The sequence below is a fragment of the Podarcis pityusensis genome, assembly GCF_964106645.2.
Source record: "Podarcis pityusensis genome assembly, chromosome: 13".
Taxonomy (NCBI): Eukaryota; Metazoa; Chordata; class Lepidosauria; order Squamata; family Lacertidae; genus Podarcis; species Podarcis pityusensis.
In genome coordinates, this window is record NC_138038.1 from 31,121,856 (window position 1) to 31,147,897 (window position 26,042).

The following is a 26,042-nucleotide window of genomic DNA, read 5'->3' on the forward strand; positions in this document are numbered from 1 at the left end:
TTTCTGCCCTTCTATCAGAGGTGGTTTTAGGGTAGAGTGACTGGTTTGGCTGCAGGGGGCGCCACAACAATGCTGTAGAATGGAGTGTGAGAGCCCAAAGTCCACCATCTCTTCCATTATGCTCAAAGTCAGCTTCCTGAGATGAGCATCTCACTCGACCTAACAGCAGGGCTGATACAGGTAGGCATTCTAACATAACATTGTACCCAAAAGAGACAAATAGATGAGTTTACTCTGCAGTCCGGACTCCTGTTTCCAGTGATAATTAAAACAATCCATGAAGTGAATTCAGCCTGGCATTTTACCACATGTTTTGCATGACAACCTAGGTGTGTGCATGCCTAGCTGTCAATACATTTTGCTAATGGAGGCAGAATGAGAAATGGATCCCCCAGTGCAATGCAAGGTATACAGTGGTACCTCAGGTTAAGTACTTAATTCATTCCGGAGGTCCGTACTTGAAATATACTCAGAGTCGCAAAGTGATTTCATGCTCTTTATTCAGCTCATAGTGGTGAGGAGGAATGAATAAATGTCCCCTCACAGTATCTGCTTTATATACATTATTTACACAATGGGCTGCACATGATTGGCTAATTCTGGAATTCTACTGTAAGCCAATCAGGTTGTGGATTCACTTCTATCTGGAGCAGGATTGGGTGGTTCCTGCCAACCAATCATACTGCTGCATTGTTCTAGGACCAATCAGACTGCTGCATTCTGAATCCTATTGTTCTAGGACCAATCAGACTGCTGCCTTTTGGATCCTATTGTTCTAGGACCAATCAGACTGCTACAGTTTGGATCCTATTCAACTCAGTACATAACACCCCTCCCCTCTAAGTTCCAGTCCTGCCCGGGAGGTCGCATTCATAGTCCTCAAGGTATGCCGGCGGCCTACGTGTGCGTTGTGGCCTGGGGTGTTCCCTGGTCCGGGCTCCGGGTTCTGGCTCGTGTTCCAAGGATGCTGGCTGTGATGCGGCTGTTTGGTCTGGTGCAACCGGCTCGCTCAGTCGTGGTTCTGGTTCCGGTGTCCTTTCGGCCTCACGGGTCCTCTCTGTACTTACTGATTCTGCCTCTCCTGCTGGCCCCTCCTGCTCTATGGGCCTCACTGCCCCGCTGTTCCCTTGGGACTCCTCTGACCTGTCCTCCTCCTGGTTTTCTCCCGGGAATCGTCGCCGTATCTGGTCGCAGTGGCGGCGCCAGCATTGCCCCCCATCCGTTAGCACCTCGTACGACACGGGGCCAGTGACCCTGGTGATTGTGGCGGGTACCCATGCTGGGCCTGCCCCAAAATTCTTTGCGTACACTGGGTCCTGGGCCTCGAAGGTCCGGGGGTTCCTGCCTTCCCCCACCACTACCTCATCCTGAGCTCTATCGGGGTGAAGGCGGTCCAATCTGATTGCAAGGCGCCGACCCATTAGTAGTTCAGCGGGGCTCCGGCCAGTCGTTGAGCTGGGGGTGCTGTGCTGTGCTAGAAGGAATGTGGCAAGGCGGTACTCCCAGTCCCCTTGCGTCATGCGGCGAAGGGTGTCCTTGGTGGTCCGCACCATGCGTTCTGCTTGGCCATTGGTGGCAGGGTGGAACGGCGCCGAACGGATGTGGCGGATGGCGTTCTGCGCTGTGAAGGTTTGGAATTCTCCTGACGTAAATGCAGTCCCGTTGTCTGAGACGAGAGTGTCAGGGAGCCCGTGGGTTGCAAACAGCCTGCGTAGTACCCGGATGGCTGTGGACGTGGAAGTGGACGGTACCAGTGCGACTTCCAGCCATTTGGTGTAGGAGTCCACCACTATGAAGAATGTTTTCCCCTGAAAGGGGCCAGCGAAATCCACATGCAGGCGTGACCATGGTGCTCGGGCGGACTCCCAGGACTGGACTGGGGCCCTTGGGGGGTCTGGGCGGGATTCTTGGCAGGCCTGGCAGTGTTTGACCCAGGCCTCTATCTCTCCATCGATCCCCGGCCACCACACATAACTCCTGGCAAGGGCCTTCATTCTTACTACCCCTGGATGTGTCTCGTGTAGGGCTGTGAGGACCCTTTTGCAGAGGGGCTGGGGAACAACGACTCTGCTTCCCCATAACAGGCACCCCTTGTGGGCCGACAGTTCATGTTTGCGGGTTGTGTAGCCGGCAAATTCTGGCCCGGGGCTGCTGCTGGGCCATCCCCTCCACACCCAGTCCAGGACCCGGGAGATGACCCTATCTTTCTTGGAATGGTGTGCAACTTCTTGTGCCTGAATGGGGCGGTCGGGAAGCAGCTCCAGGCTCATAACCTCTTGTGCAGGTGCTGGGTCAGGGCCTGTTTCCGGTAGTGGTAGCCTGCTGAGGGCGTCCGCATGGCCCATCGCCTTCCCAGGTCGGTGAATCAGTGCATACTGGTAGCTGGCAAGGAAAATTGACCACCTGAGGACGCGAGGAGACAGCACTTGGGGGGTCTGCTTTTCGGGGGCAAACAAGCCAAGCAACGGCTTGTGGTCAGTCACCACGGTGAAGGGCCGCCCGTACAAGAAATCATGGAATTTTTTTACTCCCTTTACGATTGCCAGACCCTCCTTGTCGATTTGCGAGTAGTTCCGCTCGGTTGTGTTGAGTGTCTGGGAAAAGTACGCCACCGGTACCTCTCTTCCATCCGGGAGTTGGTGCCCCAGGACAGCTCCAATGCCATAGGGTGAGGCGTCGCATGCTAGCACCACCGGCAGCCTCTCGTCGAAGTGTGCCAAGACCGAGTTTGAGACAAGCAAGTCCTTGACTGCCTGGAATGCGGCCTCCTGGCGCTGGCCCCACACCCAAGGGGCCCGCTTGTCCAGGAGTCTGTGTAGGGGCTCCGCTACCGCCGCCTTGTGGGGAAGGAAGGAATGGTAAAAGTTCAATAGTCCCAAGAAGGCCTGAAGTTCAGTCTTGCTCTTGGGCGCTGGGGCATCACAAATGGCCCGTACCTTGTCCCCAGTCGGGTGGACCCCTTCTGCGTCCACCATAAATCCCAGAAAGTCCACCTGAGGCACTCCTAGTAGACATTTTTCCCGCTTCACCTTGAGACCCGCCGTCTGGAAACGGTGCAGAACGGTGCGGAGGCGGTCCTCAAACTCCTCTGGTGTGGGGCCGGCAATCAACACATCATCGAAGAAGGGGGTGACGCCAGGAATCCCTTTAAGGAGAGAGTCCATTATATTCTGGAATATGCCTGGTGCCACGCTGACACCGAATTGCAGCCGCTTTACCCTGAACGCTCCTCTGTGCGTCACAATCGTCTGTGCCTCTGCTGTGGCCTCATCTACTGGCAGCTGTTGATATGCTTGGGCCAAGTCCAGCTTGCCAAAAATTTTCGACCCAGCCAGGGTGGCAAGGACATGGCTGACCACTGGCACTGGGTATGCGTGGGCCGTGAGGGCCTTGTTTATGGTACATTTGTAGTCTGCGCAGATGCGGACCGAACCATTAGGCTTGACGGGTGTGACGATTGGGGTTTCCCAGGGAGCACTAGGCACCGGCTCCAGCACTCCTTGCTCTACGAGTCGGTCCAATTCCTCGTCTATACGGGGTTTCAAGGCGAACGGGACCCGGCGGGCCTTGAGCCTGACCGGTCGTACTGCGGGGTCAAGCTGTAGCGCAATGGGGGGGCCCGTATACTGTCCCAATTTCCCATCGAAAACCCCTGGAAATTCCTTGCATATGGCGTCCACGTCCACTTGTAAGCTAGTGTGGTTCACCCCGGTGACAGCTAGCCCCAGTGGTCCAAACCATGCCAATCCCAGTAAGCTAATGTAGGGGCCCTTGACCACAAGCAAGTCCAGTTGCCGCGTCCGCCCTCGGTATTGCACCCTGAAGGTCCCCACCCCCATTGTGGGGACCTTACGTTTCTGGAAGTCCCGGAGGGTGAATGGGGCCGGCCTGAGTTTGGGACCCCCAGTGGGACACAGTTTCCTTAAGGTCCTTGCCGAGATTATGGATAGAGTTGAACCCGTGTCAAGCTCCATGCGGCATGGGGCCCCCTCTATCTGTACCTCTACATAAATTTTCTCTACGTTGGGGTGGGGCAACTGGTATACCTGGAAGTCCGTGAGCTCCGTCGAGTTGCCTTGGTGCGTTGGGCCCCGGGACCTGGGGCTCTTGGATTGGTCATCTGATGCCTGGTGTCGGGTGGGCCGAGCCCGACACACCCGGGCGATGTGTCCCGATTTTCTGCACTGCCTGCACTCTGCGTTGCGGAAACGGCAGGTCCTCCTCTCGTGACTCTCCCCGCAGCTTGCGCAGTTCCCTCCTTCTCGTCGAGGCAGCTGTGGTCTGTGCGCTGCTTGAGTGCGCTGCTGTACTCGGTGCACCTCCTCCCTGTCGGATCCTGAGTCGTCGGTGAGGTCTTCATGGTGGACCCTCGGTTGGGATGGCAGGCTCGGCCGTGCCTCTTGGGTCGACCTCTCGGCAGCTTCTGTTGCCAGGGCCTCCTCCAGAGCGACCTGGAACGTTAGGTCCTTCTTAGCGTAGAGGCGTCGTTGCAGCTTCTCATCCTTCAGGCCACCGACGAGGCGGTCACGAAGCATGTTCTCCAGCTCTGAGAAGTTGCAGAACCGGGCGGCTTGGCGGAGAGAGGTCACAAACCCAGTTATGGTTTCCCCAGGGGCTTGCCGCTTTGCGTAGAAGGCATTTCGACGAGCCACCACTGAGGGCTGCGGCGAAAAGTGCCCCTTCAGCTGTTCCATTATTGTTTTGTATGGAACAGTAGCGACGTCTTCAGGCGCAAGGAGAGCCCGGGCGATTTCAAACGTCTCCTCTCCGCAGACGCTGAAGAATATCGCCCTCTTCTTGGCGTCTTCTTCGTCGGTGACCCCTTTGGCTTCTAGGAGGAAGGTGAAACGGGAGGCGTACGCTTCCCAGTCTCCAGATGCTGGGTTGAATGGCGAGAAGCTGCTGTTGGCTGCCATTCTGAGTTCCTTGTGCCCCGGAGCTGAAGCCTGGATACACGGTGCGAGGCAGCGGTGCGGCAGTTGGCGGTGCTGCGGTGCTGTGTGTGGCAGTCAGCTCAGCGGGATCCCACCTTCGTCGCCAGTGAAATATACTCAGAGTCGCAAAGTGATTTCATGCTCTTTATTCAGCTCATAGTGGTGAGGAGGAATGAATAAATGTCCCCTCACAGTATCTGCTTTATATACATTATTTACACAATGGGCTGCACATGATTGGCTAATTCTGGAATTCTACTGTAAGCCAATCAGGTTGTGGATTCACTTCTATCTGGAGCAGGATTGGGTGGTTCCTGCCAACCAATCATACTGCTGCATTGTTCTAGGACCAATCAGACTGCTGCATTCTGAATCCTATTGTTCTAGGACCAATCAGACTGCTGCCTTTTGGATCCTATTGTTCTAGGACCAATCAGACTGCTACAGTTTGGATCCTATTCAACTCAGTACATAACAGTACTTAACCTGAAACTGTTCTTAACCTGAAGCACCACTTTAGCTAAGGTGGCCTCCTGCTGCCGCCGCACCACCGGAGCACGATTTCTGTTCTCATGCTGAAGCAAAGTTTTTAACCTGAAGCACTATTTCTGGGTTAGCGGAGTCTGTAACCTGAAGCATATGCAACCTGAAGTGTATGTAACCTGAGGTACCACTGTATAGCACCCAAGATCAGTCAGGTTCATTTAGGACCTGAGGCAGAAGAAACATATTACATATTGAGAAAGTGGAGCTGGTTGTGAGGGGGAAATGGATTGCAAAAGATTTTAACAGAGTATTGCTGCTTTGGTTGAATAGTCATTGTGTTTATCCACTATACATTTGAGGTTTGCAAAGGAAACCAAGACTTTATCTTTTACATTTCCTGACATTTCAGATCTACTGGTTTACTTCTTTTTTTATTTAAACCCATGTTAACTAAGAATAATAGTTTATGCATATGGTGACATGAATGGCAACTTTTCCAATGATCTCACAATATCTTTTTGCGTTGCTATAAATGCCTACAGACCTGCCCCTCCAATTTAAATACCAACATCATTGATTTATTAATCACCTTCTAAAGAAGCATCTCAAGGCAAGCCACACAGAAGATAATTAAAAGAGTTAAAAACTCAAAATACAGCAAAAAAATAAAATAAAGCAAGTCTAAAACCGTAACAAAGTAGACACATGTGGCAAAGATCCATTTATCCAACTAAATGTGGGTTAGCTTTCTCATGAGTTGCACTAGATGATCCTCAAGGTGCCTTCCAACTCTACAATTATATGATTCTATGAACTACCCACCCCCAGCCAGCCAATGCCAGGCTGGTCTCATGAGGAAGCTAGCTGGTATTTTTCCCAGCCCTTGCTAAACTCATGAATTTGTGAGTTTGCTCAAATCCTAACACGTCACTAAATGTAAAGATTATGCGTGGCCTGCCCCCCACCCCAAATTCATATTGGTATATATCCCTCCCCTGATAATAATAAGATACATGAGTATGCAAGGCAAATGTTGCCATTTCCTGGGAATGTCCAGATTCTTAATCCTTTGGTTGGGACCTAAATTCCTGAAGTCAATCAATTGTTTCTCTTAATTCCTAGCAGAGTAGCAAATGACTAATTAGCTGTATGCCCAATCTGTCAATTTTGCTGGCTTTCTATTCTCACCAGGGCCTGCAAAGAGGCAATCTTTGCCTTGTACGGCCAAGGTTTCCTGTGTGGGTACCACTGAGGCCCCTGCTGGGTACCGCGGAAGCTGGTGTTGGCATCCCTGTCCCATTGCAGAGGAGATAGCGACATTCTTCCCAGTGACGTCTCCAGGAGCTGTGAGAAGGAATGAAACGGCCAAGGGGCAGCACAGAGCAAAGAGGGTGGAGGGGAAAGAGGTATAAATAGATGTGTTGGGCTGTAAATAGTCCCCCTCTGTGGCCATGCTGAGTGAAGGCCTGATGACAGAAGGACGTTCAGCAACACTCCAGACGTAGGCCCAAGCAGCTGTTGCTTGGGGGCTACCCTTGGGGATAGCAGAGGGCAGGGCATTCATAGCTTCCAGTTGTACCTATTTGATTGGAATGGCATTTGCTTTCTCACTGTATGTACCAGCTGCTGCTTTGTACTCAGTTCATGTGTACTGCTGGAACATAGCCACTAAATGCTTTAATTATGACTGATAGAATTTGCCTTGAGTGTGGCCTGTGCAATGGAGTCTGCAGAAGACCCTGTGTGCTGACAGTATTCTTCCCTGAGAACAGTGCTGTTGCTGACATATTACTGGCTCAAGAGAGGTGTTTTGTCCTAGGGGAGAGGAAGCACTTGATAGCTGCTTAGTAACTACCCAATACACTCCTCAACAGGACTTCGTTTCTAAAATAAGAGGGGTTAGGGCAGGAATTGCAATCATGGTACCCTCCAGATGTGGAATCGAGTCCTTGACCATTGGCTACACTGACTGGGTTGATAGCTTTGATAGTACAAAACATCTGGAGGGCACCACACCTGGAGGGCTACCCTTATGTTAGGAGTGGGGGAGAAATTTGATTCACATTTTAAGGCAAATTCAAGGTCTAAACCACAGAGCCTAGGGCTTGCCAGTCAGAGGGTCAGCAGTTCAAATCCCTGTGACAGGGTGAGCTCCCATTGCTCAGTCGCTGCTCCTGCAAACCTAGCAGTTCGAAAGCACGCAAAGTGCAAGTAGATAAATAGGTACCGCTTCGGCGGGAAGGTATAAATGGTGTTTCCGTGTGCTGCTCTGGTTCACCATGCTGGCCACATGACCCGGAAGCTGTACGCCATTTCCCTCGGCCAGTAAAGTGAGATGGGTGCCGCAACCCCAGAGTCATCCACAACTGGACCTAATGGTCAGGGGTCCCTTTACCTTTACCTAATTTGCACTTTGTGAAACAACACAGGAACAGGGACATTGCTGCTCTTAGAAATTCTCTGTATTTTGCAGTTCAACTCTCCAGCCAACTGATGTGTACAAAAATGCATAGACTAGGGGAAAGTGTACATAAAAATGCATATATTAGTGAAAATAACATAGAAAAATGCATTATATTAGGGAATATCACCTTGCAATAATGTATACAAAGCTGCATGCAAGTGTGTGTATGTATATTAGAAGAAATTCACACTAAAATGCTATGAATTTTCATAAGGACTTAAAACAACAACCATGAACTAATTTGGAAATGTGAGTCACTGAAATTAAGTTTGGAAGAATGAGAAACGGTGAGATTGGCAGATTCAGCCGTTCCTAGTTAGGGCTTAGGTTTTCCTGGAAAAAACACCTGCAATTATTAATATGCTTAATAAGGACCATCAGTGTACATAGTGCTTTACAGAAAATACATAGGCAAAAATTAACATTTTAAGCCCCCAAGGAGCTGAAAATATAAAATAATAATGAAAATCTATTTTTAAAATAATATGCTCTATTCTAGAACTCTTTCCATTACTTCCACATATAGAGGAAGATTACTGTAAATCATTACTTTGGATTTTTTCATATGCAGGACCCCTTTGGGAGCTGCACTTAGGACACCAAACCTATCCGCTGCACATGTCCTTGGAGTGTGCAGTGCCATGGACTTCATGCCACAACATGCCCCTCTGGTCCCCTCAAGGCTGGGACAGGTGGCGGGATTAGTTGCTAATGAGCGCTTACATAATGGGGTCAGGTGCGAGGCCCCCGTGGAGCCACCAGCTCATTGAACAGCAGCTCTGTCCTTATCAGGGTCTCTCGTGGCACCTGGGCTGCCACTCCCAACCCATGACGGAATGAATTAGCACCTCTCTTCTCCCTCCCATCCCTGGGCAGCAGCTGCACCTGACACGCCTCTCATTCTATAATCACTGTGCTAAATATAATGCAGCTGACAGAGTCCTCAGTAGAGGGTCAATGGGATGTGTTCAAAGCCAACATGGCACCCCACCCCACCGTTCCTTTTGCATTCCCAGCACAGATGAGACATTTAAGTCAGTTAGAGCTAGAACCTGACGGAAAATCTGTAAGGCAATCTTGATATCAATGTTGACCCACTGGGGAGCAGGGGCAGGGTTGGAAATAATAATAATAATAATAATAATAATAATAATAATAATAATAATAATAATCTATACCCCACCCATCTGGCTGGGTTTCTCCAGCCACTCTGGGTGGCTCCCACCAGCAACAACAACAACAAAAAGCAATAAAACATCAAACATTAAAAACTTCCCTAAAAATTTCCCTAAACAGGGCTGCCTTCAGGTGTCTTCTAAAAGTCAGATAGTTGTTTATTTCCTTGACATCTAATGGGAGGGCTTTCCACAGGGCGGGCGCCACTACCAAGAAGGCCCTCTGCCTGGCAATACCTTAACCAACCAGAATATCGAAACCTTCCCAAAGTCTAGTTAGCACTTTCTCAGCTTTAGGAAGGAGATGCTAGGGTTCTAGGACCCTGCGGAAGCCTCACACCTCCTTCCCAAAGCCTGGTACCTCGCATAGCATAGCCAGCTTTGGGGAGGCAGAACAAGGGCTGGGTATGTGCCTTGCTTCCCTCCCCCTCCCCACTCACAGGCCCACAACAAAGCAGTGTGTGGCCCATAGGTTCCTTGTTGAAGTACTTTTGTGGCCCACCTGGTGTCAAAAGTTGGGCCACCCTGATCGAGATCCTGCCTGGTTTTTTGTCACTACTTGAAAGGACTTAGTAGCAAAGTGCAACCTTGGAGTTGTAACAGTAGCCTACTCTGATGTCACCTATGCTATTGTGATGCCATTAGCATTGTTGCCTACATTGTGATGTCATCCCTCTGATGTTCATATCCTGTTACCATGGTTAGAGCAAAAATCATATGGCTTGTCTAGTCTCCAAGAGCAAACTTCATTTTGAACTCCGATTGCTACCTCTCAGCTAGGGAGCCTGAGGGTCATCGAGTCCCAACACCTTGCAATGCAAGAATCTCAACTTTTGTGGGCATTCAAGCAAGTATTTGTGTACCAGTCGGGGGGGGGGGGATTTATATGTTTTATAAATGAGATGCAAGTTTTCCAATATACCAGACTTTCACAAAATAGCTAGAAAACAAAAATTAAACAAGTGTGTGTGACATGCCCAGACCTACCAGCAACCCACGGAGAAGCAACTGTCCAACAGAAGTAGGGGGTGTAGTTTTTTACACCACACATGTAAAAAACAAAACCCTGCCCGCACAATGCTTCAGTATGTCCACAGTTGGGTAATGTGACCCTATCCGCAGATCAGGATACACTTGGATAAGAACACTGTGTGAATGACATTGAAAAAATGGAATACATAGAATACACAGATGGAATACATTGACACCAACACCTTTAAAGCCTTGGAGAATGAATAAACTGTCTTGCTATCGGACTTTGCTGTGAAGCAACTACTGTGGGCAGTAGATTCAGAGCTTATCCAGACTTGCACTTGTCCCACCACTTCCCCCCAGGAAAGTCCAATCTTTACCGCTGAGTTGGAGCAAACGCCAATTTGCTCTGCTTTTGTACTAAAGAGCGGGTTTTCTGGGGGGAAGTTTGGAGCAAAGGCAAAAGTGCATTGGCCCATGCTGTCTAGCCTTAGGACAAGTGGAAGTGTGGACAAGCCCACTGAGAGGGCACCATTTTTTTGCCTACAATTGGCATCTATGCATCACAAAAAGACAATGGTGCAAAAATGGTCTCAGACTACTGAGAAGGCTGGAACTAGGAAAAGACAGTTTTCCTCCAACTCATAGGGACTAAGATTCTACAGCTAATTTGCATAAGTAATGCTTATTGGAGCAAGTGGCAGAAGCAACACCTCCAAGAAGATACCACCCTCCTTTGCTGGAACAGACAAAATGTCTAGCAGACCTTCAACAGCAGTGAGCTAAATGTCACCTGGAAAAGTCTCCAGCTTCTAGAAATTGGTAATATATTGCCTCTGAATGAAGGAAGCTTATTTTAATCTGTTACAATCATAGAAGCATAGAACTGTAAATTTTGAAGGGACGCCAAGGGTAATCTAGTTCAACCCCCTGAAATGCAGAAATCTCAACTAAAGTATCCACGACGACCAATGGCCAGCCAATCTCTGCTTAAAAACCTCCAATGAAGCTGAGTCCATCAGCTCCCAAGGGAGCCTGTTTCACTGTTGAAGACCTGATGTTTAGTTGGAATCGCCTTTCTTGTAACTTGAAGCCCTTGGTTTGAGTCCTACCCTCCAGAGCAGGAGAAAACAAGCTTGTTCCATCTTCCATGTGACAGCCCTTTAGATATTTGAAGATGGCTATCATATCTCTTCTAAGTCTCCTCGGTTCCAGGCTAAACATACCCAGCTCCTTCAACTGTTCCTCATAAGGCTTGGCTTCCAGACCCTTGATCATCTTGGTCACCCTTCTCTGTTAAAATTTAAATTCTTAATATTTTCTCCATTAAAATGCATGGGACTTTATTAAGTAGCATTGGGGGGAGGGGAGAGATTAGGTCCCTGACCCAGAGGCCTTATGAACACTGTGGCGTGTGGCAAGTGTGAAATTTTGTTTATTTATGATAACGATACCATTTATCATCCTTACTGACATCACCAGCAAAACTCCTAATTCTAATGTATTGGATACATCTTTTTATTTTATTTTTACCAAAGTAAGCATAATGATTATAATTTAATTGTTTATTATTGCAGAGTTTTGTCCAACAGATTCAGACATTAGTGAAGGTGTCAGCTTCTCTCCTAAAATCATCCCTCTAAGTGACTTCTTACACTATTGTAGTAGTTTTATTAGGAGTAGGTTTAACTGATCAAATTGACTGGGGGAAGAGGATTTTCAACTATGGAAGGGATTTCAATTATGGTTCTTGGGTTGTGTCTGTATGACATTGTGATGACATCTCGTGGTCATTTCAGGAATTTACTTCTGAGACAGTGGATATACAGTATTACCAAAAAGAATACACCTAGTGCTTGGCTCCTGCCCTTTCCAGCCTTCTCTACTCGTTCCTCCCATTTTGCACAGGAATGATCACACAAAATTCAACAGTTTATTACATAGAAAGGTTCAATGACCAGCCTACACAAACAAATGAATGGAGTATTCATGAAGGCTTATGCTAAAATCCAAAATATTTTAGAAGATAATACTGATCAGGCCACCACACATCAATGTAAGCAATTATACAAACACTTATTTGAACATTTTTCTTAGCGCAATCTAGTACCCAGTGAATCTAGTACCCAATCATAATCGGTTCTGCATTTTTACCTTTGAAATTGCTATATCATGTTCATTTTCCAAAAAATCTACAAATTCGTTTGACTTCTGGATTTCAGACCATGCAGCCTCCTGTGAACTGTGCAATGTTTCCCAATTTTACCATTCTCAGCACATTTTTCTAGTTAACTGCTTATGAATAGATCAACCAAAACCCCATAACCATTGGGGTGGAGGTCTCCTATAGTACCTTTTTGTAGCATGTGCGACCTCTGCTTATGGCATATTTAATGGGATTTCATGGGAGGTGGGCTCACCTCATAGCAGAAGTTTTACTTTAGTTGGCTTGAGAGGCAACTTCCTTTCCTTATAGAAAGTCCTATTTTCATTTTAAGGGCAGCTGGTTATGCATTTGGCCTTCATCCTGCGTATTTTGAGCTGAGGAGGACTGGGCAGCTGCTGGCTGCAGTAAGGTAGGCAGCACCCCCACAAGATGGTTCACAGAAGCTGCCAGCTCAGCCAGACTGCGGGCAAGAGCCTCTAGTTGAGAGCCCTGATGTTGAATGGTAGTAGAGAGGGAGCCTAGTTCCCCACGGAGACCTGTCATTGCATGGACCAAGTTTTCCAGGCCAGGTGGTGAACAGCAACAGCCTTGATCCTTTCCCCTTGAGTCCTGCCTAAAAGGGAAGTCCGAGGGTGACTCGCTAACTGTAGCACTGTGGGTGACAGATTCAGGCAAAGTGGTGTTTGGACCTGGTGCTTCAATCAAGCCTGGTGCGGAGGTGGTACCTATGTATTCGGAGAGACAGAAAATAACCAATGACTGTATTGTGCCTTGACACCATCACCCCAGTAGCCAGTAAGGAGTATCCCCAAGGTGGTGTGTTTGCATGTTATGTGGTCAACTAAACTACAAAAACACAATGGCCATAACTTGTGACTATGATCAATAAGCATAGCCAAAGGTATATAAAAGGAGGAAATTCTTCTGTGAAAACTGACTTTGTCCAGGAGGAAGTGCCATCCCTGACTACTGGACTTAAACATGGCCAGTGAGGTAAGTGAGACCCAATTCTGAACTTTTGACAGCTATAGAATGTGTGGAAATTGTTAACGATGCTCTGCGGTTTGGGAAGAGGCCTTCAAAGTAAGACCCTTTTCCTAGCCTCAGCAGTGAAGCTTTGTCTCTGATACTTACCAGCTCCTCTTTCTGTGTTTCCTGAGCTCACCATACTATCCTCAAGCAGCCCATCCATAGAAACTGTATGTGACACTGTACTTTGGAGCAGAACAGTCGTATCGTGAACATCTGTTTCAGCCAAAGTGGTCAAGACAATGGGAGCAATGGTAGGCTCTGGTGCAAATGGAGAGGGAAAATGTGGTAACATTAAATGAGAGCAGCAGAGTTAAATAACACCCCCCCCCCAAAAAAAGAGCAGGGTATGTTTGATCTTAGGAGGGTGGCTGAGGCTATCTCAGGCCCGTTCTCCATCAACATGCCTGCCAAGAAAGTCTGGCAATTGCATAGGTTTCTGGAGGATATTCTGCAAGGCATTCTTCATTCACAGAGAGCTGGGGCTCACCTTTAACCCGCACCAACTGAGAGAGCTAAAGGGGAAGGTATGTTCCTGCCTAATAAGCAGTTCAGGCATAATATAAGTAGTTTGTGTGGTTGGGTGTCTATCAGCATCCATGCTCAGGCAGGAACCCACCACAGACAGCTAACAGAGTCTCTACAGTTGCTGTCACTGCGAGGAGGGGTGCAGAGGGAGAAATGCTACATAGCAGCAGCAGTAGCAGCCTGCTCACCTTTCCCCTCTTGGGAGGGGAGAAAATACAGAGTAAGTGAACAATTGACCATTGAGCAGAACTGACCACATTTTCTGTTCCTCCTACTCTTCCAGGCAATTCACCTGCCTTTCCCCTTAGGTTGCATACACATCACACATTTAAAATATGCTATCATCTCCCCCCTCCTTTCGAATCCCGAGAATTGTAATTTACCCTCACAAAGCTACAGTTCCCAATATTCTTGGAGGAGAATGTGTGTGCATTAAATATACTGTATGTATGCAGCCTTTGCCAGGCAAACAGGTTGATGGCAAAGGAGGGAAAAGAGGTGGATCTGCTGCCAGCCACCCATCTACCAACTGACTTTCTTGTCAATCTCCTCTTCTCTGAGATTTTGCTTCAGAGGGAAAAGACAGGCAGGTCAACCTGTGGGCAGCTTCTGCTCATCCTCCAGTTTACCTTCCTGCTCTCTCCCTCTGGTGGTGAGAATGATGAGGAACAACCACTGCCCACACTATTTGACTAGAGGGGCCCAAATGAAGATACTTTACCTGAGGCCCCTCAAAATCCTGGAGCTGACACTGAGGCAGCTACTCACCTGTGGGCCCGATGGTATGGGAATATGTGTTTGATTCCTCTTGTTGCTTCTGATCTGTGTTCTCTTCAGAATGTGAAGATTTGTGGTTTATGGATTCCATGTGGTTTACAGATGGTGCATTCTGTGTGGTTGCCGACAATTCCATCTCTCTTGCAACCTTCAAGATATTTGAGAACAGGAACAGTTCCTTTACTACATTATCAATTACATTCACTCTTTCAGGTTCCTGAACTGATGTGGAAGTGGTAGGCTGATCTGTAGCTGTGGGATTGGTAAGTTCTACCTTCTGTACTGAGGGCACTTTAAATGCAATGTCCCAGTGCTTAGACTGCAGTACCTCTGTTGCAAGTGTTAGGCCTGGTTCAGCTATGGGCAGTCCTGTTCTTGTTGGGCTTGTTGTCGCTGTTTCTTCCTCAGATTCCAGTTCCTGCATGGCTAAGGTTGGCTGAAACTCAGCTGTGGAGGGGGTGGGGGTTTGTCCCAATTCGTGTGTTTGTGGCCTTGTATTGGGGGTGCTGGTTGACTCTGTCCCCTGAACATGCAGGATCTCTAGATTAAGTGTTGCTTTATCTATATTCCACAGGCTTACTGTCTCTGTTTCTCTTTCAGATACCAGATCCAGTGTGGCTGAGGTTGGCAGAGATTCAACTGAGGCATAAATGGGCTCTTGTCCCCTTTCCTGTGAGGATGGTTCTATCTTTGGAGTGTTGCTTGACTCCATCTCTTGGATGTGCTGCAGGGCTTCTGTATTAGTGGTTGTTTCAATTCTGTTGAAGGGGCTCGCTTGCTTTTGCTCCTTTTCCAGTTCGAGCTCCACAGTTTGTGTGGTTAGGATTGGTGCTTCAGGGAACTCTAGCTCCCAGCTGGCTGAAAACTCCTGAGTAGTTGTGCTGGTCTCAGCCACATCCAAGATGCTTTGCCCTGGATTCATGGTTGTAGCAGGTGCAGCTATCTTTGAATTGCTTGATGAGTCTGGCAATGACAGATGCTTCCACCTGCCTGAAAATACAGAAGGTGTTCCTACATCACAGACTAAAATTACTTTAACAGTCATTTCTTCTTGGTGGGGAATTATAGCAGTGCAGGGAGAATTCTCAGCACCCTCACCTAAATAGATTCCCAAGATGGAAAGCCATAGCAATTAAGCTGCCATAAAACCAATATACTCCTGCCAACCTAGCAATTCGAAAGCACATGAAAGTGCAAGTAGATAAATAGGTACCGCTCCAGTGGGAAGGTAAACGGCATTTCCGTGCACTGCTCTGGTTTGCCAGAAGTGGCTTAGTTATGCTGGCCACATGACCCGGAAGCTGTACGCTGGCACCCTCGGCCAATAAAGCGAGATGAGCGCCGCAACCCCAGAGTTGGTCACGACTGGACCTAATGATGAGGGGTCCCTTTACCTTTACCTAAAACCAATATAAGTCTTTAGTACTGTATATACATACCCAGAATAAGGTGTTTACTGGAGTCTCCAGAATGAAACTGGGTTTAGCCCATTTGAGATTGTTACTGATTTCCCCCCAAGGGCATTGAATTTTCTATTATTGGCTTATTCACAAGTTCAGGGTTCTCTCTCCTAAATATGGCATATCTGTTTTGGAACCAGGCAAATGGACTCACTGAACATGACTGGGAATCAGCTGGTAAACTGAGTTGTTCCCTACCTGTGCAGATGACTGAAGCATCTTCATGATGATTGCAGTTATGCGTCCCCCACGGCTGGGAGCGGCAGTTCTGTAGAGTGAACTCTGCCCCAGTGCAGTTGACATCATCCAACCAGATAGGTCCAGATCCTGGCCCATATCTTGCATTACCAGGGCTGAGAAGAGGGGCCCCACAGCCCAACTCGCGGCACACCACTGCCGCGTCCACCAGATCCCAGCCATCATCGCATACTGTGCCCCAGTAATCTTGATACAGAACCTCTACCCGTCCAGCACAGGATCCAGGGCCTCCTTGCAGCCGCACCTGCCACTGGCCTGAGTTTAAAAGCATATGAAGAGGAAATGTTTATAGGATAAGAGGTGTTAAAAGTCCTTGCATCACAGATCTCTCACTTGTAAACCATGGTCCTTCCCTTTGAGGTTCTCAGTTCATTCTAGTGAATCCCAAAGGCCTCTATTTTTTATAATGATGATATTGCTTTTCTCACAAAAGTGACCCAAAGCAACTTACAGCCACAGTATAAACATTAAAACAAATTAAAGCACAAATAAATAAAAATCTAAACACAGTATCATTGCAAGGAATCCAGATACCATGACTATGCAGCCCATGTCTCCTGAAAGCAGTTCAAGACAAAACTAGATGCCATGTGGAAGATCCATGATTGGATCTCCCCAAATTTTGTCATTTACTCAAATGAAAGGAGTCGTACCTGTTTGCTTAGGTAGCAGCAGGTGGGGGAATGGAGGGGCCCTATGTTTTAACTTGACCTTCACTCATGTTTTCAAGGGGGCCATAAAACAAGTAAAACATGCTGTATAATGTGATAACTTCCTTGAGCACTGAGATGTCACAACTGAATTTTGTTTCATAATTCTTCATTTGAAGTTCAACCAGTGACTCAATCTCTGCTCCCTTTTTTAAGGGGTTTGTTGAAGCAAAGATGCAAAATCTGTTGTCATGTAATATCTTTTGTCACTTAGATTGTGTTTTCATAGTTGTTAATTATATTGGCACCCCCATTCCAAACAAGAAACAGCACCTGTGCAAATTGCCTGGGAGTCAATAATGGACATAAACAGCTACCTCTCTCTGCTACTCACCATCTGGCACTGTTTCCTTTTGGCTCTTCTCTATTTGTAATGCTTCATTAGCTACAGTTGCTTCTTGATTCCCTGTAGGCTGAGTAGGACGGGGAATTCTTTTAGGGGCTACATACCGGCGCCTCTGGGGTGCCAAGGTCCTTGTGAGCATGGCCACATGCTCTTCCACCATGGCCAGGGGCATCTCACCTGTGAGGAGATGATACACCATGTGACACAGACACAGCGCATACAAAGGAAGCTTCAGTGCAACCATATCCCTACACAATAATTTAGAGCAGAATTAATACTGGTATAACCATTAGCTTCTCCCTTGGGTGCTGGATGTCTTTGAGTGGGTTGGGTTGCTCCTGTTGCTTGGGAAGGCAGAAAACCATTTGCTTCAGAGGAATTTCTCAACTCTGTCTTCCTGTTGAAGCCTCAGTATTCCTGTTGAAGTCTGGTATTCCAATACTGCAAAACAAAACTGGCTGAAGAGAAGACACATGACCAAGCCTGAGATTCCTAATCTCAGAATTATAAGAAGCAGCACTCAGTCAAGTGCCCATAGTGCAAGCATGACCTGAGTGTGGAAGAACACTCTGGGATCAGCACATACCAGGAATATAAGACTATTAGTCTCTGACCACTTACTGACAGCCTGTGGTCAAGATAACAAAAAGTGTCCAAGAAGTATGAGCAGCTTAAGACAAGAATGTAATAGCCATGGCAGAAGACACTTAATTTTCCATCCAATATATCATTAGCTTTAGTACACCTCACTGTGAGATATCCAGTACTTAAAGGAAAAGGTAGCATTGGTCTTACTGTGAAAGTTGTTGCACAGGTCACATCCTAATAGTGGTTATTTCACACTGTTCCTTATATTGCTAGCTAACTTGTAGTCCTGACATCCAGTTTTGCCAGAGCCCATACTCTTCTACAATCTCTTCTGTTGCTTATACATACACGTGTGTGTGTGAGAGAGAGAGAGAGAGAGAATTTAGCTCAGCCATGGAACTGAGGCTTCAACAGGAAGAGAGAGCATTCAACATGGTTTCCTGCCTTAATGAGCAACAGGAGAAACACATCTCACTTGGAGACATCCACACACCAAATGAGAAGTAATTTTCACAGTAAGACCAATGCTACCTTTCCATGGCCAGAGTACAGTGGAACCTTGTGTTGCATACCGTCCTCCTTGCGAATGCTTCGGGTTACCAGCTCCGCTAACCTGGAAGTAGATGCTCCCGGTTGCAAACTTTGCCCCGGGATGCGAGTGGAAGTTGCACGCCGGCAGCACAGCAGCAGTGGGAGGTGCCATTAGTGAAAGCGTGCCAAATGTTACGAGTGGTTTCGGCTTAAGAACGGACCTCTGGAATGAATTAAGTTTGTAGCTGGAGGTACCACTGTATACCAATGGTATATCTACACCAGCTTTATAACTCATATCTTTCATCAGCTTTATAACTCATGGCTTCATCCAACTGATCCTGGAAATTGCTATTGGGATGGATGCTAAGTGATGGATGATTGAGATTCCTAGCCTCTGGAATCCTCACAAAACTAGAATTCTCAGAATTTCCTCGGAAGTCTGAATGATTAAGTGTAAATAATGCTACAGTTCTCTCACCAGAACACACAGCCCCAGCATCTTCACTGTGTCGGCAGTTGGTTGTCCCCCAAAGGCTGGTATGGCACTCCGACAACATTGACTCTTCTCCTTGGCACTGTACATCATCTAACCAGATGACACTGCTCCCCTCACCAAAGAAGGCACCACCTGGTGCTGCCAGCGCCTCCCCACAGTCCAGCTCTCGGCAGACCACAGCAACATCCAGAAGGTCCCACATGTCATCACATACTGTGCCCCATTCCCCTTCATGAAACACCTCCAGTCGGCCGGAACAGCGGCTTCTGCCACCCACGAGACGTAGAGCAGGGGTCCCTGGAGGGGGAAAAGGGGAGAGGAGATTAAGACAAGCTATAGCATCTGGAGCACCCAAAGGTGGGGTATGAGGTTCTCCCATCTTACAGCCTATCTGATTTTTCAAGGAGAATGAGTTCAAATTTCTGATTGGGCACTAAAGCAAATGCTGAACCCCACTAACCTTAAGGCAAGTGGAACTGAACTGTCTCCAGCCCAAGCCACGATCTGAATGCCACTGTCCATTTTATTTCTAGATGAAAGCCCACAACTATTGTGCAACTAAAGCAGGAAAGGGACTCCTTGGGCCCCTAGAACTTTTCCTAGCCTATGCCCTACCCTTCTCTGGTCCTGCTTTACACCCTTTATTGCTTTTCCCTAAGTATAATATCTTGAATTGACCTGGATGGAGATGTGAGTGGGGGGGGGGCAGACTTTCTGAGCTTTCATGTCTGGAATGTACAATGCTAAGTGCCCAGTACAATGTTAAACGCCCAGTTTTGCCCCTGACCCTACTCACTACTGGTATATGGCCCCTGGAAGGTTTCCAATGAGCAAATGTGGTCCATGGACTGAAAAAGGTTCTCCACCTGTGAGCTAAATAATGGCTTTTTATTCAGTATAGAAATAGACTTTTCCTTCTTTCGTACTATGCTTTTTCTCTCCCTTTTCTCCATGATTACTTGGCACAATAATAGAATAAAAAAAATGGTATGGTTGCCACTTTGCTCCTGTGCCTGAATCAAACAGCTCCTGTGCCTTAACAAATTCATTAAAATGTAGCAGAAGAAGCTCTCAGGCTAAGTTAAAGCTGGGCTAGAAAAAGGAAGCAAGCTTGAGCACTGGTTTTCAACTGGTGGGACTGGACCCACTGGTGGGTTGCAAACTGGTCCAAGGTGCGTCGCAACAGGAGCACTGCCACCATGCAAATATATGGCAAAAGATTTAATAAATGGGTCCCCAGAACCCATCCCCACAATCTCTTTTAACCCTACTTTAGAGATGGATATTGTTCAGCTAAACGATGAAAGTGGTGCACTTCAGGGATGCCTGCACACTCACCTTCAGCAGGTGCAGAAGATATGAGTGGTCTTGCTGTCGTTACTGCTTTCATGTTGCCCCATCTGAATGCCGGTTGAGGGGGGAAGGCGGTAAGAGGACCAAAGCGCTGAGCTGCCAAGGGAGATGAGAGAAATGAACATGCGCGTTGGTCCAGTATGCTACAAACCACTTAGGTCCCTTTTCCTCAGGGATAGAACAATAGTTATTAAACACCTAAACTTGCATCCAGCTCTATGCTTGGACCCAATCGCAACAAGCAGCCTTAATTTTAAAGAGATGGCTGGATACATTCCCCCATACTGTCAAAAGGTGAGACTGCAGAGCTTTCAGTTAAAGGGAGTTCACAGGTAGGCCTTTTTAACTAAGCAGAGCAGTATGAATTATACAGAGGAAAGGCAGGGGCCATTTAATGAATTTGCAAGCCTCATCCCCCTGACTCCCACAAATTTAGCCAAATGTAACTTTATACAAACATGTCTTCCCATAATTCAAGTGCTGAATTTATCTTTAAACATCCTCTTGTTGGATGCTTTAAATTGGACTGTACAGAGATGTGTCTGTATGACAACAACCCGTTTGCTTGAAGCAATCAACTCTGTGGGAAAGTCAGCTTTCATCAGAGTTCATCTGATGGAATTTCTGAATCACAAGAGTCCTACCTGAGCATATGGCACTGGCATCCTCCTCATGGGTACAGACATGCTTGCGAAACCCAATATGGGGGCAGGAGTGCAGGTATTCCTCAGTGCCCATGCAGCGCACCTCATTCAGCCAGATGGGTCCAGGTCCTTCACCAAACCAGGCCCCATGGGGTGCTGAAAGGGCAGCCCCACAGTCTAGCTCTCGACACACCACAGCTGCGTCCTGCAAATCCCAACTGTCATCACACACTGTCCCCCATTCACCCTGGTGGAACAGTTCCACCCGTCCTGCACAGAGGCTTGGGCCTCCAGACAGACGTACTGGAAAGGAACCTGCCAGGAGGAGAAATAATCAAAGTCAAGGAGAGACCTGTCTTATCTCTTTCTCCCACTTAAGTAGGCAGTTCTGAATTTTGATATCCCACATCCCCATCCTGACATCTCTTGATCTGATCATCAAGTCAGTTTTCACCTTTGTGCAGATTTCCTAAACAATGCCCTTGGCTCTTAAGGCCATCTCCCCCAAGGCCAGAACTATAGCAAGATCAAATCAATAGTGTTTGTAAACATGCTATTCCCATTTGCACACTAATGAAAAATAACAGAAGTTTCCCCCTTGGAAAATGATGGGAAGCACAGCATGTAATGAATTGTCAGTCTATTCTACATCTAATTATGCAGGACACAGGGGACCTACAACAAAATGCTGCAGTGTGGAGTTCTCCTGTTCCTATTGCCCGTCAGTCAGCCATGCCCTCTACCTGCGTATTCCATTCAGTTCCCCTTCCCATCCAGTTTTCTAGGTTCTGGTTTTCAAAGGGTTTTGAGGGTGTGTTTTTTTACTTCTGCAAGCCTTCTGAAATGTTCATCTAGTGCACGGATGGTGTTGTTTAGCCTGCACAGCACAAGCACTCCGGCCTGAACATTGAAAATAGAAGGAATGATGATAGCATCTCAGGCTGTGGAGAAAGGCCGTAGCTTAGTGGTAGGAAATCCGTGTTGCATGCAGAAGGTCCCAGGATCAATCCCTGACATCTCCAAATAGTTCTGGGAGAGACTCCTTCTTGAAGCCCCGGAAAGCAGCTGCCAGTCAGTGTTAGGCAATACTAAGCTAGACTGAGCAATTATCTGACTCTGTGTAAGGCAGCTAAGCTTCCTATCTTCCCAACCTGGAGGTCACTGAAGGAAGCAAAGGGGAAAGAGACAGAGATTCCTTTCCGTTTTACCTGTGGCATGAAGTCTCAGGAAGGCAACTGCAAAAACAAGGCAAGAGGTTTCAAATGAGATTAAGCTCAAGTGGAAGGTTAGTTCTACCGGTGTAAACATTCTGGGCTGTGTTCTCAAGATCACAACAGGCTGCCAAGCCCTGGCAGAGATGGATCTAGGTAGACATTTCCATGCCCATGGGAGAGCCAGAGCCAGAAAATAATATTTGGAGGGTTAAACAAATAAAAAGGTGTGTATTAACCAGTACCACCTGGGACTTCTTCCTATAAAATAAGAGCAAAGTCTGAGCCTATCCACAACTGAAAAGTCTATTTCTGCATCTTCCATCCCTGTCCTCACCCTAACCTCACTAACGTTTCTTTCCTGAGTCTCCTAACCACTACTGATACTATTCCACACTTTATTTAACTCCTGTTTTTTAAAAAAGACAAGATTGGCTCTCAATATTAGGGATGTGCTGAGGTGTTTATGGGTCCCGGTCCCAGGCTCCTTCCTTCCTCCAGAGGGAGCGGATAGAGGCAGCTACTGGTGGCAAATAAATATGGTAGCCCAATGGCCTTCTCCAATGGACTCTGATTCCAACAGACTCCAACCGCCTTGGAATGCTCCTGTCAATCACAAGCAGCTGTTCACCAATACTCTTTAAAATACCTAGAGCATTACACCAGCTTCTTTAACTCCTACTACTCTTTTATCAGCCTTTTGTACTCTTAACTTACAAAGGCTATAGGGAAGGATTTTGGATGTTATTCACATGTTCAGAGCACAGTTATGGATCAGTGGTGGGGAGTCTTTCTTCTGTCAAGGGGTGGGATAATCTGTTAGGGGCCACATGCCAGAATAAAGACAGACCCCTCTTGCCAGAGGTCTGAACTGCCTGCCTGTAGGAGGGATCATGAAGGCTATCCATTCCAACTCCTTGCAATGCAGGAATCTTTTGCCCAATGTGGGACTTGAGGCCACTGCCATGAGATTATGAGTCTCATGCTCAACTGACTGAGCTATAGCAGCCCCTTTTTTTTCCATTTTGGTATTCCCCTTGCCCAAAACAATGACCTAAATTAGAAATGCAGCAGTGATGAGGTGCTCAGTACTTATGTTATTACACCCCCACCAGAAGTTACAGCATGGAAGGGGACTGAGGGAAGGGACAAATGTGTTGGTCTTCCACTAGGTGAGCCAGATCTGCCCCAAGCCTACCACTTTGCCCTGGGAGACGTATGGGAGGACAGAATTGACAAAATATAAAATGCCATTAACAACATCTATTCTAAATATGGTCAATCTACCTTTCTGCTTTCTGGAACATGTCCCTGTCGTGTCTTTCAGGGAGATACTGGGAATGTCTTTTTAAAAAATGTGTTCTGCAGATTTCAAACTTTGAGGGTAATACCTTGATTTTAGTAAATGGACACAACATACCAGTACACTGCTTCTCTTCCATCCCTCCACTCACAGTAAATGGGGACAATAAAAGTTTCAGAACAGGCTTGAGTTGCAGCTTTTCTATGTAAGTGCAACCAGATCCGTTATGAGAGTCATCGTTCTTCAGGCTTTTTAAAAAAGTAAACTAGTACAGTCAGTTTACTAACAGTCCCTTGCTTCAGAAACCAATACAGATTGGGCTATTGCAGAGTAAATGAATACACAACATGTATTTTAGATGGAGAAAAGATTTCCCAATGTGCAAGTAGGTGATGGTGGGGGAGGCAAGTAGAGCTGCTTTGTGAAAGCAAAGATGCCACTTATGCTGCAGTGTTGCAGACACTATTGCACTGACCCGAGTAGGCTTCTTTTCAATGCTTCTCAAGTAGAACTCATTCCCTGCTCAGACATCCTAGTCCCCAATAAACATACCCCACAATTCTGATGTCGCTGGTGGAAACTCTTAGCCCCCTGCTCCTTGGCAGGACCAGCTGTTCACAAGGTAATTCAGAGTTGCATCCAGGAATTGGGGTTGGCTGTGCAGAGGGCAACACTCACCCAGAAGAAACAAGAGGCGTTGTTGCATTGTCTTAGTGGCCGGCTCTGCGTCCTGGTCAGCTGCAAAGGAAACTCTGTAAATCAGAGGCGTTTTTTATTGCCGGCAGAGGACCCAGGCAGTGAGTCAGCCAGGCAGAAAAGAGTGGGAAACACCCCTGCTTGCTCTGGGTCATGTAGCCTCCAATCTGCAGCCTGGGAAGAGGAAAGAGCCAGAGTGGGGGAGACCTATAGGAGGCGTTTCAACAATCCTGGGAGAGCCACATTTGTGCAAGGATTTTCAAAGGAACAACATTGGTAGTAGCACTTCTGAAATGGTGTGTTCTGGCTACAAGAGGTATAAGCTCTCAAAGAAAAGGCCTAGTTTCATTCCATACAGTATTTCTTTTGCATTACCAGTCCACTTGTGTGCAGAGGTGGGGAGAAAGAGTGAAAACATTTTCCAGAGCCACACCTCATCGCTAGCCATCCCTTGCACATTTTCCTCAGTCCTATTTCATTCCCCATCCCTTACTTTGTGCCCCCCCTGCACCTTTTGTAGAAGAGGCAGGCACCTCTTCTGCACCTTTAGCAGTATCAAACAAGTGAATGTTTTTCCATGAGGCCTCTGTCCAAACTTCCACTGCTGGAACTTCTGTCATGTGCTGGAGAAAAGGTAGTAAACTTACACAAATGCTTTTTCTACCCTTTCCCACTGTCCCTATTTATCTTAATTTTCTATCTCAACACATCTCCCACACCCTCTGGCTTTGTTCCCACCTCCTTCAACTTCCTACCTGGCCTCACTGCCCCTTTCCTTTAATACACTGCTGAATTAAATCCAACCATTGCTTCCCACTGAGTTCCACAACTGTTTTTTTCAACACACACTTAAGTCCTCCCCTCAGCCATTTCCCTGACCAGTTCCCCCTTCTCAGAGGGCAAACAGCAGCTGGAGAGAGGTCCACCATTTTCACTGAGGAACAGAGCTAGAGTTAATATCCCTTCCCCTTTTCAAATGAATTGGCGGTTATGTTTCAAAGGAAGAAGTGTTGGAATTTCACTTTGCAAAGCTGCTGTGTAACATGTTGTTTGTCCCTACCCTCATTTCACAAGTATTAGAGCTGGTTTTGGTGCAAGTACTATGCCTCTGCTTGCTATCCATAAAGTGGCATCTTACCCACCAAGATAACAGTGGCTGACTTGTTCATTCAACGTGGGATAAACATGGGGAGACACCAAGTCAGCTGCCACAAGCTCCTTGGAAGAAGGGCAGAGTACAAATGAGAGAGCATGGAAACCATTCTGACAGGGTTGTGGTACTGTGGCCCCTGCTTGAGGCCCACAGATCTGTGGAAGTTCCTGCGCTTCACGATATTCCGAGCTTCCTTATCTTCACACCCACACAGGGATGAAATGTAGACTGACGCCGGTTGGAAGCACAACAGCAGCAAAGCAATAGCCAAATCTATCCACAGGGAAAGCATGTCACAGGAAATATGAGTCACACCCACCATCCCAGAGAAGCAGCTGGTCTTCTTGTATTTAGGAAAAGAGGAACAGAAACAGTCAAGATCAGGTTGTGTCTGGGGGAAATCACAATGGAGGTATCACCAGAAACATGAACCTAGGCCCTGCGGCTTTGAGCGAGCCTGGGGGACCCAGTGGTGGCTATTCCTAGTTTATGGGATGCACCCATTGCTCCAACAAGAATTTCTGTTACTGGGTTGGTTCCATGGTTTCTAGCACAATAACTGGTAACCATAGCAACCCAGCACTGCACAGCTAAACATTCCAGACTAATTTAGAGCAGCAGCAGGCTACTTTGGGGAGGATGACCAGTAAAATATAGTTAAGTGCATAGTTGCTAGGATCTTTTGTTGGGGTAATTGTGTGCACACAAACCACATTTAGAAGTGTTTATTCAGCCTAGTCTGGTCCCTGGGACTTATG

General features: G+C 47.2%; 1 protein-coding gene across 7 annotated transcripts; it reads right to left on the reverse strand.

Annotated features, from left to right (window-relative positions):
* Positions 1 to 11,950: 11,950 nt before the first annotated feature.
* On the reverse strand, positions 11,951 to 25,952 carry LOC308461453 (uncharacterized protein). Of its 7 annotated transcripts, none has more exons than XM_080978398.1 (11): positions 25,604 to 25,952; positions 24,114 to 24,173; positions 22,130 to 22,156; positions 20,922 to 21,236; positions 20,263 to 20,373; positions 18,907 to 19,221; positions 17,295 to 17,483; positions 16,191 to 16,505; positions 14,524 to 15,522; positions 13,333 to 13,488; positions 11,951 to 12,923 (listed from the first exon to the last, which is right to left on the reverse strand). In XM_080978398.1, the coding sequence occupies exons 2-11, from the start codon at positions 24,139 to 24,141 to the stop codon at positions 12,520 to 12,522; spliced, it is 2,859 nt and encodes a 952-aa protein (XP_080834524.1). In that variant the 5' UTR covers positions 24,142 to 24,173; positions 25,604 to 25,952; the 3' UTR covers positions 11,951 to 12,519. The 7 variants fall into 7 exon arrangements, with proteins under 7 accessions (XP_080834524.1, XP_080834529.1, XP_080834525.1 ...); XM_080978403.1 differs by lacking the exon at positions 25,604 to 25,952 and adding an exon at positions 25,274 to 25,472; XM_080978399.1 differs by lacking the exons at positions 24,114 to 24,173; positions 25,604 to 25,952 and adding an exon at positions 23,553 to 23,894.
* Between the last annotated feature and the right edge of the window lie 90 nt (positions 25,953 to 26,042).

Bases quoted from the DNA above. Each gene is read 5' to 3' on its own strand.
- LOC308461453 (XM_080978397.1), bottom strand. From the start codon at position 22,229: ATGTTTACACCGGTAGAACTAACCTTCCACTTGAGCTTAATCTCATTT. The intron at 17,484-18,906 runs GTGAGAGAACTG...ATCTCCTCACAG, and splicing joins TGCTGGGGCTGTGTGTTCTG to GTGAGATGCCCCTGGCCATG. The intron at 16,506-17,294 runs GTGAGTAGCAGA...TTTTAAACTCAG, and splicing joins AAAGGAAACAGTGCCAGATG to GCCAGTGGCAGGTGCGGCTG.